Here is a 13,390-nt window from a genome sequence, read left to right as displayed (position 1 = left end):
CACGCCATCATCTATAATTATAGCTTCTGATCTGCCACACCTTTTTTTTATGTTGAGCATGCGCAATTGCAAATCCTTATGGTGTGAAAAAGAACAAGAGCCTTCACTCTACTGGTAAGTGCATGTGTATGACTTAATTGTCTTTAATAAACTGCATGGTACTAGTACGTCACACTGAGCAGAACTTTACTATTAAATTAGAAGCTCTCAATCATGCATGCCATTCACACAGATTGAGAGCTGTGCACCATATCAAATGCTTTCAGGGTATAAAGTTACGGTGCGTGCATTGGACACACTGTGGTTAACATTGAGTGACCTACTGTAAACAAACACATTCCAACACCATAAAATCACTCTGGTAATTCAATCCTCGTTAATATTGTCGTCCCAAAATGATCGTATTGTCAGTGGGAGTCATTAAGCGTTATCCACCCACTTGTCTATACAAACTGAACATTGCCGTTCACAAGGTAAGAATAGTACTACTATACTATAATGTTCTTTAAAGGAGTTCAGTTAATGTGCTATGCTATGGTCTTTCAAGCAGTTAAATATGAGTTCGTTTAATGTGCTATATCGTGTCACCTCAGATCAGACCAGTTCAAGAATGTCACTGAGTAAAGCATCTGCTAGCTTCAGTACTAGTGCAATTAAGAGCAAATCCTACGAAACACAGCTACAACAACTGAAAACTGCCACTACATGTAAGGTGTGTAAGAAGTTCTACAGTAACCCTAAGATCCTTGTGTGTCTTCACTCGTTTTGTCTCTCCTGCCTCGACTCACTGCATACACAAGAGGAGGACAATTGTCTGCAATGCCCGGACTGTCAAAAGCTCACCAACATACCACAGGAAGGCAAAGATAAACTTCCCAATGCATTTCTGTTGAATCGAAAGCTAGAAGAGTATGCTTTTCTACAGAAGGCACTGGGAAAGGTGGAAAACAATTGCGAGAAGTGCACAGGAAAATCTGTCAAAGCGACGATGTTTTGCGAGGGGTGTCGAAAGTTTGTGTGCGATCTCTGTGTTACTATTCACAAGAGTTGGGCTGAATTTTCGTCTCACAATTTGTTAAAGCTGTCAGAGCTAAGAGATAACTACCAAGCCTATGTCCCAGATCACACATCTGCCCCAAGTTGCCGCTCACACAGCAAGGAATGCAATATATTCTGTGAGACTTGCAGACGAGAAATCTGTCACGAATGCATCATCAAGAACCATCGTGACCACCGCTACAATCTTGTAGCAGACTCAGCCAAACAGCACAAAAAGGACATGACTGAGAAGCTCAAGAGCCTTGATGGAGTTCCAGAGGAGCTAGACCAAGCAATCTCGAAACTAGAGAGTCTGTCTAATGGATTCTCCGCCAGAGGAAAGGTTGTAAGCAAGGAAGTGAAAGAATCATTTGAACAGCTAGAGAAAGTGGTTGTCAAGCAGAAGGCTTCACTCCTTGATCAAGCTGCTAACATTGTCGAATCCAAGGTCAAGTTGTTGCTGAATCAGAAATGTATGCTGGAGGAGGTAAAAGTGAAGGTGACATCCTGTCATTCCTTTGTACGGCAGACTGTGCAGAACGGCCACATCCCAGAGTTCTTTATGATGGAGGAGCAGATGAAGGATCGCATCTCAGAGGTGAGCAAGGAGTTCGCTGCCACTGACCTCACACCCGTTGAAGAACCAGAAATTTATTTCGCAATCAACCAAGAACAAGTCGATGCTTTCCCTGCAGTTGGGAACGTTAGTGATGGGAGTATTCTGCACGTTGGATCAAAGACAGGAGATCTTTTGAATGGACGAACAAGCTTTATCGTCAAGGAAGTGGTAACTTTCTACATTGCTCTCTCCTCCGCCTACTACAAGATGACAAACAACCCTTCTGAAGAAATTTCTGCAGAATTCCAGTCGCTAAGAGACAGCTCCATATGCCCAGCTACAGTAGCCATTAGCAACAGCGGATTTGCTAAGATTCAGTGTGCCTTTGCCGACCGAGGAAGGTACCAACTGCGAGTATTGGTGAGTGGGCAGCACATAATTGGAAGCCCCTACAGTTTCCTGGTGAAGCCAAATGCAGATCAGTTCAACCAGCCACTGCGCAGCATCACTAAGCTCACTAGTCCGAGAGGAATAGCCATTAACAAAAAGAACCACATCATTGCCACGCAGGAAACAGCACACACTGTGACAGTGTACGGTCGCAAGTGCAAGAAAATTCTATCTTTTGGCTCAATCGGAACAGAGCAAGGTCAGTTTAACCAGCCAACTGGAGTGGCTGTGGATGATGAAGGAAACATCTACGTTGCAGATACCAAGAACAACCGAGTTCAAAAGTTTGATCCTCAGGGAACATTTTTGGCTGTATTTGGGGGAGAGAGTGACTCACAGTGTGGGCCTCTCAGCGTCCCTGCTGGTATCAAGATAAGCAACGAGCAGGAGGTGTATGTTGTCGATCGTGGCAATGGAAGAATCGTGGTTCTCACACAAGAGCTCACGTTTAAGCGTTTATTTGGATCTCCCGGACAAAATCTCAGCCAATTCCAAGATCCGTGGGACATTGCGTTCGATGCAAGGGGATTCTGCTACGTCACAGACATCAAGCTACATTGCATTTTCATCTTTAGCGACACTGGAGATTTCCGTGGGAGAATTGGATCAATGGGAACACAGAAAAGTCGACTGAATCGACCCTCAGGAATCGCCATCAATCAACAAGGCCAGATTTTCGTGTGCGAGTTCGGCAATCATCGTGTCTCAATCTTCCATGTTAGCAGCGAATTCGTCGATTGCTTCAGTGGAGGATTGAGCATGGTCAACCCTTGTAGCATTGTCATCGACCACGACGGATTTGTTTATCTATCAACATCTGAAGCCGTGCATGTGTTTTAATTAATCCTCTGTAATGTATTGACATTGACAAGGTACATAATTTTTTTATGCAATTTTGTAGTGATTGTTAAATGTAACGATTGTTGATTGTTAAATTAACGATCTTTATCAAGTAGACAAGAGGGATAGAATGGCTACTAGAGAAGAAGTTGGCGATCGCAAGCAATCGGTTGCAGTGGTCGGAGGAGGGTTGGTAGGGTCGCTGCAAGCCTCACTGTTGGCTAAGAGAGGGTTTAGAGTTGATCTATACGAGTCAAGAGCCGATATTCGCAGGATGGAGCATGTCAGTGGAAAGAGCATCAACCTTGCACTTAGTGTTCGTGGGAGAGAGGCGCTCAAAACTATTAGACTGGAGAAGACTGTGTTGGATAAAGCTATCCCTATGCACTCACGCATGATCCACTCACTATCGGGAAAGATGTCTGTACAACCGTACGGCAACAAGGATCAGTGCATCTACTCTGTGGACCGTCGTAAACTTAACGAGCAACTACTCACCGAGGCAGAGGCCTATCCGAATGTTACATTACACTTCAACCACAAACTAGTACGAGCCAATCTCGACGAAAAGACTCTAGAATTTTCGACCAATGACGAAACAAGTACCGTGGATACAGATTTTCTCTTTGGATGTGATGGAGCGTACTCGACTGTGAGGAGACAGATGATGCGATGGGGACGACTGAACTATGAACAGGAGTATATTGAGCATGGCTACAAGGAGTTAACGATGCCCCCCAACACTAACGGGGACTTTGCCTTACCCCCCAACCATCTTCACATATGGCCAAGACACGAGTTCATGATGATAGCCCTCCCCAATACGGATCAATCATTCACTGTCACCCTCTTTATGCCCTTTTCCACCTTTGAGGCCATTGAAACAGAAGAAGATCTACTAGCATTCTTTGTGAAGCATTTCCCTGACTCACTAGACAAACTAGGAGTGGAGAATTTGGTGAATGAGTTCTTCCACAATCCCACAGGTCGACTTATCTCTGTTAAGTGTTACCCTCACTTTTTGGCTGGCTCCTCTGTGCTACTTGGAGATGCTGCTCACGCTGTGGTACCGTTCTATGGTCAAGGAATGAACGCTGGATTTGAGGACTGTCTTATTTTCTACGAGAGTTTGTTGTCAGTGGGCGATGATATTATCAAGGCTGCAGAGAAGTATTCTAGAACTCATTGGAGGGACTGTCACGCCATTGCTGAACTGTCAAAGTACAACTACCTTGAGATGAGGTCTCACGTTAACAGTCGATTGTTCCTGCTCTTCAAGTACATCGACAAGTTGCTCCACTACTTGTTACCGAATGTGTACATACCTCTCTACACGATGGTGGCCTTCACGCGGATCCCTTATCATCAAGTGGTGCTTAGGAGTGCTCGACAACGGAAGATCGTCAAGATTACCCTACAGACTGGAGGGGTGGTGTTGCTAGTGGCTCTGGGGTGTGTGCTCTTTGAGAGGTCTGGTGCGTACTTGTCTTTGCGATATCGTATCCTGCCCTGTGTTGTCGGGTGTGTGCTGAAGGACTTCCACAAAAGATTAGTCGATTAACAATTTACATGTTGTAATTTGTAATGCATCGATTATCGATCTATTTTGTATGTATTATGTTGCATGTATATAATCATTAAAGAGATTTTGTGAATCCTAATTATAATTATGCCTCTATTACACTAGGAACAGCACTCCTGTCAATATTATTAATTATAAGTTAATTGGGTTGAATAACAATTAAACGTATTTGCTCAAATAAAAACCTATATATCACTATGCAGACATGGATTACGACAAAAAACAATAATTTTGAAACAGTACATGTAACTCAGAAAGTTATTTACAAAAGTCAATCAATCTTGCAATAGCGTGGTGAAAATGTACAGTAGTCCAGCATTGTCTATCGTGACAAAGGTCATGAAGTCTGAGGAGAATCGAATGTACTTCCCAAAAGTTCCCTTCAACATCACTCTCTTGGCATGGCTACCGTCAACACGCCACCACTGTGTGTGTGTGAGGGTGAAGGGGGCATGAGTCATTACCATTGAACACAAGGCTGTACGTGCATCACGTAACAACACAACGCAATGCAATTAATGTACATCTCTATCAATAGTCAATAAGGTTGTGTGAACTGTGTTTAGCATTCCTACATACACACACACACACACACACTTAAACAACGTAATGTTAGTCACTGAAGCGTGTCTAGAGCCAGCTGGTCTCACCTCAATGCTGTCGGAGAGGGTGACAATGGTGGAGCCATCTGGAGAGAAGGCCAAATCAATCAACCAGTAGTCAGATTCGGTGGGGCACTGCTTCACAGGCTTACACTTGTCCACATTCCATATCTGAACAATAGAAGCACAGATGAATACCGACAATTTGGCAGGTAGCGAATGAACCATTTGAACCGACTTGGCGGTTTTTACTACAGCAATGAAGTTGTGTCCACCGGAACACTTAATTTGATGGTTTTAAATTTGGCGATCTTCGGTAAAACGCGCCAAATCGCCAAATTAAAACACCCACCAAATGTTCCAGTTATACGTATACGCTACATTCTTACACATTCCACACTAAAGTTCACTACTGTACTGACTGCCGTACCTGTAGAGAGCCGTCATCAAAGCCAGCTGCCACAAGAGAGCCATCGGGAGAGAGGGCACACGACCGGGCACACGAGGAGAGGTAGTCCGAGGGAAGGTCCGTCTGGTAGATCAACACCTCACTACCAACGTCCCACACCTGTTGTGTGTGTGTGTGTGGGTAGTAAGCACAGGGCTAAGTGGCTAACCAGATTGGAACTTTGCGCGTGCGTGTGTGTGAGTGCCTTTCTTAGTCAGAGGGTTGACGACATTCTTAGCCGTGATTTTAATTGTGTTCAAAGCGGTAACAAAGGGTGAACTTGCTAGGCCTACTAGGTTACAAGCACAGCTTAGTGGGGTGAGTACGCTTACTCACCATGACAGCTCCATTGGTGGCGGATGCAGCGAGCCTCTTGTTGTCGATAGAGAGTGTCACACATAGAATACTGTGCTCTGACGTGACGGTGTTAGCAAATGTACTCACAGCAGCCCCAGTGTTCGTGTTCCATATCTGCAGGGGTAGCAATGTCACACTGGGCCCAACTGACCACACCCCTTACCTGTACCGACCCTTCCATGGCAGACACTGCTCGTACATTATCGTTGAAAAACATACAGGGACACACCCCAAGACCACGCCCATCACAGGAACTCAACTCACGGTCCTCCAGCGCTAACCACACCTACAGAGAAGTAACTCTCTCACCATATGACAGACATACAACCATGCACAATGTAAGTGAACCACATGCAGTCAGTGTACTGTACACCTAATGATGATGTGTTTGTGCCGGTTAGCCGGTTAATTTTCAATGTTCTGCCACCTGCTTGGAGCAAGTCACCTTGTCGATCACCCGCTTTACATTTGCAATTACCCGCTTAATAAAATTTCACCCACTTGTGCAAAATCCTGAAAAAAACCCTGTGTATATTACCTTGTGTGACATCTTCGAGCATGTGATGAACTTGTTGTTCTTAGGAGAGAAATAGATCTTGACAATGGAGTTGTTTGAGTGGGAGTTGTTTTTACGCCACACCTCCTTGGACTCCCATTTCCCAGACACTGTCTCCTTCAGAGACAACACCTGCAGAACACAGATGTTGACATGCGAGGAATGCACAGTAACACGTATATGTAGTGATAAATTACGTACCTGAATCATTCCCTCTTCGTAACCAATGGCAATCAGAGAGCCATCATTTGAGATGACCCAGGATCGTGGAGTGACCCCTGAGACAATGGGTAGACAGGAGATCACCACCTCTGCATCCACACCGACCACCACCTGGAGGAGAACACCCCAACAGTATAATACACGTGCACCACTTCAAACAGTCAATACCCCAGCTACACAATGTGTAGTACCTGTAGTTTCCTCTCTTTGGTAGCATAGCAGACTATGATAGGCTCGAACTCTGACCCTGACCGGCGGAAGTATACGGAGAATCGACGGTGATAAAGGGGGGTGGTCTGACTAGGCTCAGGCTCGTCCTCTTCGTAGTCTGTCATCCACATGATCTGTGGTGGGCAGGTGGGACGATACACATGTGAGACGGTGTGAGCCACGTGATACCTACCTTGATGAGTCCGTTATCAGCAGCTGACAGTATGAACTTTGACCTTGGAGAGTAGAGGACACAGGAGACAAAGTCCATGTGTGCAGGATAGTCCTGAAGTAGCCGGCCTTGGGGGAGAGACCACACCTTCACAGACCCCTCAGTGTCTCCTGTGAGGAGGCGGCTGCCGTCAGGAGAGAAGTCACATGACAGTATCGCTGCTTCGTTGTCAATGGTTACGTCACACTCTTGAGTCAGCACATTCCACACCTGTAGGGTAAGTATAGGTAGGGGATTGGAAGACTAGCGTAGTACCTTTGCAGTCTTGTCTAGTGAGGCAGTGGCGAGGAGGTCTCCATCGCGAGAGAAGACACAACAGCGAACGTGTCCAGTGTGTCCAGAGAACAAGCCTCGGATCTTGCCATTCAAGTCCCACATCTGAAGAGAGATAACGTTTATCACTCACCAGCCACAACAGATTTATCTCACACACATTGACACAGTACTAGGTATAGTAGATCACTCACACATACCTCTACAAGGTACACGTACACGTAACTACCATCCCCATACTTACCCTGACAGCTCCATTCTGAGAGGAGGTGATGATATTCTCACCCCCTGGGGAGAAAGCACAGCTTTCCACACCCTCTCCCCCTCCCTGACTGTCCTGTGTGTTACTGCGGAGGGGTGGGGTACTGAAATCCATCAGAACCTCTTTTCCGGGGGTTATAGCAGGGGACAGAGCACTGATGCGCCACTTGGACTGTACTTTCCCGGTACGCACTGACCACACCTACAGAGGGGGAACACATAACTATAGTTAGAACAGAGGAAGTGTACACTGAAAAGAGGGGGGGGGGGAGTCAAATGTATAATACATATAGGACAATCAGCTCAACTCTTGATCAACTACGACTTTAGTTCTAGTATTGAGGTGATTTTTATGATTCTATAAATATTTACATGTACCGTATAGCGGGAAATTTGCTCCAGAGCTAGAAATTTTCGGTGGTTCTAATATTCGCGTTTAAATCCCAGGAAACCACACCCACCAATAACTTTGCATGTGAAATACCAATGCGTGGGAGTTTATCCCAGTTTTAACTTTCGCGTTAACTGCTCTGCCTTGAAAAACGCAAAATTTTGCAGCAATAATGTACCATACCACCATAATAATTATACATGTATGTTTAAACTTGACCATCCAAACTAAAGTTACATTGCATGGCCTCTCAAAGAATATCAATAGTCGATTAGTAGCTGGCTACATGTACAGTCCACGCAACATTGCCGAGTAGACAGAGCTTAACCACACGTTAGACTTATAGCTCACCATGATGACAGAGTCCACGTCAGCTGACAGTACGAGTGTTTCATCGGGAGAGAGGGCACAACACTGAACACCAAACGAGTGCTGTTTGAAGTTGATCAGCACTGTCTTCTTGCGACTATCCCACACCTGCAAAGAGAAATTAGTACAGACACCATGAGATGGGTCCTACGTATGCACTGTACCTTAACAGTGCAGTCTTCTGAGCAGGAGACAACATATTTGCCTGAGGGTGCTAGGTCGCTACAGGTCACATCGTCGGTGTGGCCTTTGTAGTCAGCCAGTACCATACCGGTCGTGGCATCCCATAGCTGTAGGTTTCCATGGTCATGATTGTACAAGAGGGGGTGATCTGTCGTACCTTGACTTCATTGCCAGCACAGGAGAGGACCTTGCTCTCATCAGAGGAGAACGTACAGCTAGCCACTCCGTGATGGTGGAGCTTTAGCTTGAGGGCATACTTCTCTGGGTCAGACTGTTTGTTGCTGTGTGGGCAATAGAGATACACAAAAAAATAGTCACGTTTTGCTGACAAAACAATGATTATACAGTAGAACCTCGCTAATCTGAATAGAGCGGGACCAGACCCCATCCGAATACATGACATTTTCGGATTAACAGATGTCATTAATTGATTATGAATATCATTAACGAAGACACTTTTGTACATGTATTATGATATGACTGTTGCCAGAAGGGAAGCTGCTAGCTAGAATAGTCTTTATCTCAACTTTCTCTCCAATACAGTGAGTCTTGTGAGCTCTCTCTTCGTTTTCTTTGCAGTGGCCATTGTCTTGAGCAGTTTATAAAATTATTGCTGATTCAGCTAAGCAATTTACATTGTGCATGCGCAGTACTCTATTCTACTGACAGCCCCTCCTCTTTTTCAGTTTGCCATTTTGTCCGGATTTGCGAGGTTTCGGATTAAAGGGGTCCGGATTAGCGAGGTTCTACTGTAGTGCTATCCATGGGTGAAATGTCAAAATGTGGCATAATATTTAGAGGGTCGCCTTAAAGTCACGAGTAGATCTACTTTTGGTACGGTACAGTGTTTAAATGTATTACAAGTACATGACATGAACAACACAATGCTGTCTGTACGTACAGGAAATGCAATATATTGCATCACAACAAACGGACATGTCCTCACTTCCAACGAAACCATGATCTCTTCCTGCCAATAGAGGCGGTTGTCATAGTAGTGGCCTGTTCATAGACGGCACTACTGTTTGGCAGCAACAGAGCTAGCTGCAAGATGTCGTCAACTGTCGCCTCATTGGCCAGACGGTACATGTGACCAGACAGGAACATTTCAAAATGACGGGCACTCGTCTGAAACTGTGTGTGTGTGTGTGTGGTCAATGGTTAGTACACTGTGCACTAAAACCACAATAATATTTATTACATGTAAAAAAATTTGCCTAAAACCCTAAACCTCTGGGAGTGGCTTAGTGGTTAGGGTGGTGGCTTCGTAGATCATATAATAGATAAGGCATGGGTTCGATTCCCTCTTGGGGGACTTTTCTTCATTTCTTTACAAATCAATAAGTACTTTCCCTAACTTTTGAATGCATCATACTCCTGTCAAGTACATAATCAAGTTGGGGCGTCGCCCGGTTTCTGTGAAACGAAGTTTCACGGAAATTTCACAGAAACCGGGCGACAACCCAACTTTCCCTTTTTGGTAGATTAGGTTCTGTCTTTTTTTCTTCTCAGATATGTGCTAGAATTATTTTGTAGAATCAGAAGTGACTGAAATAACTATGCTAAATATAATTTCCCCTTTCAGTTTTGGCCCTGATAATTATTATTCATATCTAACAATCTAACTTGTGGTTTGGCTGTTTGGCAATTCTCTATTGCAAGTGGACTACAATCCACTGTAATAACTTCCAGCCAAAATTTGACGGACTTTAATTTAAAACACACCATTTGATCAATCCAGCTACATGTACATGTACAAACAGTCTGATGCTGGATGAATCACTGCTCACCATTATACATTTTTGTTAGACCCAGCTATGCCAGATCACCCACTGCTCACCTGCTCAGGTATCTCGCTCCTATAGTGCCTGTAGTTGGCCAGGTAGGTGTTAGCGTCTCCATATTGCACCATGGACATGAGCCATCGCAGCTGTGTCATCAGGTCACCTAGCAACTCGTAGTAGCCAGCAGCCGCCAGATGGGTCATGAACTTCTGAAACACATATTTGTCATCCTCCAGTTTAGCATAAGCTCCTTTACACTTGTCTCCGTACCTCTTGACCACCAGCTGATGTAACTGCGTCTGTGGGAGTGGGTGGGGCAAGGGTCAAGCTATAGGCTTACTGACAGTGGAGGAAAGTAAAAAATAAAGAATACAAATTACCTGTTTCTCCTTCGGTGTTGAGTCCTTGAGGTAGTCCAGCACCAAGTCGTGGATCTGGTACTGTAACAGCTGCATATCACAGTCCCCCTGTCTTGGAGATCCATACTGCGCCAGAGAGTAGCCAATCAGCTCTATAAGAAGCCCAACAGGTGACCTTCAATACAGCCTAGTGACTGACTACAAAGCCCATACCTCTCATGTAGTCCTCAGTATCAAATTTGTCAGTGCCCCAAATGGTGTCCAGTGCTTCTCGAGTGATTAGGGTATCATAATCCACAGTCACCAAGATCTCAAAGTACTGCTTAAGATATCCTGGCAGCGACTCAACACTGTAAGGGTGTGTATGGTGTGAGGGTGTGAGGGGGCGGGGGCTCACCTAAGCTTGATGGACTCCTCCAGGGTCGAGTAGTTCTGTTCAGATGTGTTTTTGGTTTTAGCATGCAATAAGAATCCTTTCTTCAGCCTCTCAGCAACCTCCTTCCACCGAGCCTCAGTGTTGTTGCGCTTGAGAATGGCCCCGATGAGAGCTATGGCCATGGGGGACCCTCTGCAATACTTTACAATGGTGTCCACATGTGGAGAGAGGGAGGTGGCCTTCGTACGCAGTAATTGTGCCAATAGCTCTTTAGCATCGTCCTCGTTGAGACCTGGGGAAGGAGTGGCTCACATTAATGATAGTTTAAGCGAAAACGGACACAAAAGTCTTAACCCACCTTGAGAGACAGACACATTGTAGAACTCTGCAGCTGTGACCCTCTCGGCCACAGCGGCATTACGGGACGTCACCATGACACGACAGCGAACAGAAAATGCTGCTGCCACCTCAGCACTCCACACATCATCCAGGATGAGCAGAGAGTTAGGATGCTGCTTACTGATCACCTGATGTCACGTGAGAGTCATGTGACGTATTGTACTAAACAGAATACAACCCACCTCCTGCAGGTAGTCAGTGGCGGCCTCCACACTGGGAGGGCGGTAGTTCTTCATCTCGTCTAGTCGCAGAATGATGTTCTGTAGCTTGGTGAGAAGTTTGGCATTGTCCACGTCTCCATTCTGGTCGGTCATCTGTCCCACAGTGAGCCAGTTCACGCCTCCAGGGAACACGGTCTTGAGGAGGTGGGGATCACGGATGGCATCAGCTGCTAGCACTGTCTTGCCAAACCCAGCCATACCGTGAACCACCAACCACCTGCAACACAAACACAACCATATAAGTACATGTAGATACCCACAGACATAATTATAGTACATGTACATATCACGCACACACAGTAAGTTGATCTATCTACTATGTCATTGTGATAGAACTATATACACACATAATAGTTACAGTTTCCTTTATTGATCTCATTATTGCATAGGATGCTCACACCTGTCTCCCTCCTTGAGCTTCTCGAGTTGTGTACGTATGTTGTCTGTGAGAGCCTTCCTCTCTAGGTAGACCTTTGGTCGAGGGGGCACATGACCTCGAATCAGCATCTCTTCAACTGCGCATATACGAAAATAATTGCATGCACCATGAATGTAGCTAGAACTACGACACTATTGTGACCTCATTCACACTATCATGTAATAGATATACATACCATACTTCTCATCGTTTATGACTCCTCCTCCTGGTTCGCTCTCGAGCAGCTGCCCAAGACGAGAGTATGTCTCCGACTCCTTAAGCACACTCACAAACTGACTGTAAGCGTTTGACCCTCTACGCTCCACAATGCCCAGCAGGTGACGGGCTTGTCCAGTGGTTGTGCTATCTCGTCTGTGTGTGTGTTTGTGTATGTGGTAAGTAGTCAGTCACCACGGTATTGCCCCCAGGTGCTGTGTACAACACAATGTCACAGAGTAAACAATGCAATTTTGCTGATAGGTAAAATATTTGCTGACTAAGCCACTCAGCTCAGCTGATGTCAGCACACACGCACACAGTTACCTAATATCATCATTCTCCTGAGCGCTGACCACGCCCTTGGCTACGAGCTCCGGCAGCACCTCTCCCACACTCAGAGAGTTGACAATATCTCCTTCGTGTTCTCTCAGGGTTGCGTTATGGTCCTCCACTAGCACACCGTCTCCATAGTGATACTGTGAGCTCACGGCCTCGCTCTCGGAGTCATGACGGATACGACGCACGAGTGGAGCCAGGTTCTGACCTGCAACTATATCAGGGTCGGCCAGTAACTTTAGGAAGCGTTGGAGGACTGTAGAGTCTGTGTTAAACCGTCTGTGTAGGATAGTTAGAAGCTTGTCAGTGGCTTGTGATGATGTAGGCTCATTCTTGATAAGCTCCTTCTCATTCACTGAGATCAGGCCCTCTGCTATAAGGTGGGGCAGGAGACTGTCTAACTCCAACTGCTTGATCAGACGGTGGTGGTTGTGTAGAAATCCGTACCTCAGCCGTGTCTCAGACATCTTGCATGTGGTAGCTAGCTAGCTAGCTACTAGCTGTACTGAGTATGTACTCGGTGAGTACTAGCTGCCTTAGATAACTCTTTGTTTTGCTGAGTATGCAGATGGGCGTGGCCAAAACCCTATTCCTAATCATTAGCCGCGGCCAATTTATGATACCTGCAGTAAAAAGCCCTACATTTGCCATTACCTGGCATGTACCCATAATTATGCACATCACAGTCAAACCTATATGCATACC

General features: G+C 45.6%; 3 protein-coding genes across 4 annotated transcripts; 2 read left to right on the top strand and 1 right to left on the bottom strand.

The window, feature by feature from the left end:
• The first annotated feature begins 33 nt into the window (after positions 1–33).
• LOC135346845 (tripartite motif-containing protein 2-like) lies at positions 34–2,995 on the top strand. 2 transcript variants are annotated; one of them, XM_064544600.1, is made up of 2 exons: positions 34–114; positions 594–2,995. In XM_064544600.1, the coding sequence occupies exon 2, from the start codon at positions 611–613 to the stop codon at positions 2,885–2,887; it is 2,277 nt and encodes a 758-aa protein (XP_064400670.1). In that variant the 5' UTR covers positions 34–114; positions 594–610; the 3' UTR covers positions 2,888–2,995. The 2 variants fall into 2 exon arrangements, with proteins under 2 accessions (XP_064400670.1, XP_064400669.1); XM_064544599.1 differs by lacking the exon at positions 34–114 and adding an exon at positions 322–473.
• Positions 2,972–4,582, top strand: LOC135346852 (kynurenine 3-monooxygenase-like). The gene has a single exon (XM_064544608.1). It carries the CDS (start codon positions 3,018–3,020, stop codon positions 4,446–4,448), a length of 1,431 nt encoding a protein of 476 aa, XP_064400678.1. The 5' UTR covers positions 2,972–3,017; the 3' UTR covers positions 4,449–4,582.
• A 35-nt stretch (positions 4,583–4,617) lies between these two features.
• On the bottom strand, positions 4,618–13,256 carry LOC135346841 (apoptotic protease-activating factor 1-like). The gene is made up of 24 exons (XM_064544594.1): positions 12,674–13,256; positions 12,327–12,502; positions 12,113–12,227; positions 11,674–11,929; positions 11,451–11,619; positions 11,114–11,384; positions 10,930–11,066; positions 10,738–10,868; positions 10,414–10,656; positions 9,520–9,707; positions 8,731–8,854; positions 8,555–8,680; positions 8,373–8,498; positions 7,614–7,832; positions 7,352–7,474; positions 7,058–7,306; positions 6,846–6,998; positions 6,634–6,765; positions 6,415–6,564; positions 6,040–6,162; positions 5,856–5,990; positions 5,502–5,639; positions 5,120–5,242; positions 4,618–4,894 (listed from the first exon to the last, which is right to left on the bottom strand). Exons 1-24 carry the CDS (start codon positions 13,150–13,152, stop codon positions 4,745–4,747), a joined length of 4,236 nt encoding a protein of 1,411 aa, XP_064400664.1. The 5' UTR covers positions 13,153–13,256; the 3' UTR covers positions 4,618–4,744.
• Positions 13,257–13,390: the final 134 nt, after the last annotated feature.

This window comes from Halichondria panicea, chromosome 13 (assembly GCF_963675165.1).
Source record: "Halichondria panicea chromosome 13, odHalPani1.1, whole genome shotgun sequence".
Lineage (NCBI taxonomy): Eukaryota > Metazoa > Porifera > Demospongiae > Suberitida > Halichondriidae > Halichondria > Halichondria panicea.
This window is presented reverse-complemented; position numbering and strand designations above follow the sequence as displayed.

Excerpts from the sequence above, each read along its gene's own strand:
- LOC135346845 (XM_064544600.1), top strand. The coding sequence starts at position 611 with ATGTCACTGAGTAAAGCATCTGCTAGCTTCAGTACTAGTGCAATTAAG.
- LOC135346852 (XM_064544608.1), top strand. The coding sequence starts at position 3,018 with ATGGCTACTAGAGAAGAAGTTGGCGATCGCAAGCAATCGGTTGCAGTG.
- LOC135346841 (XM_064544594.1), bottom strand. The coding sequence starts at position 13,152 with ATGTCTGAGACACGGCTGAGGTACGGATTTCTACACAACCACCACCGT. Across the intron at positions 12,228-12,326 it reads CATAAACGATGAGAAGTATG|TTGAAGAGATGCTGATTCGA; the intron begins GTATGTATATCT and ends GTATATGCGCAG. Across the intron at positions 11,620-11,673 it reads CCACTGACTACCTGCAGGAG|GTGATCAGTAAGCAGCATCC; the intron begins GTGGGTTGTATT and ends ACGTGACATCAG.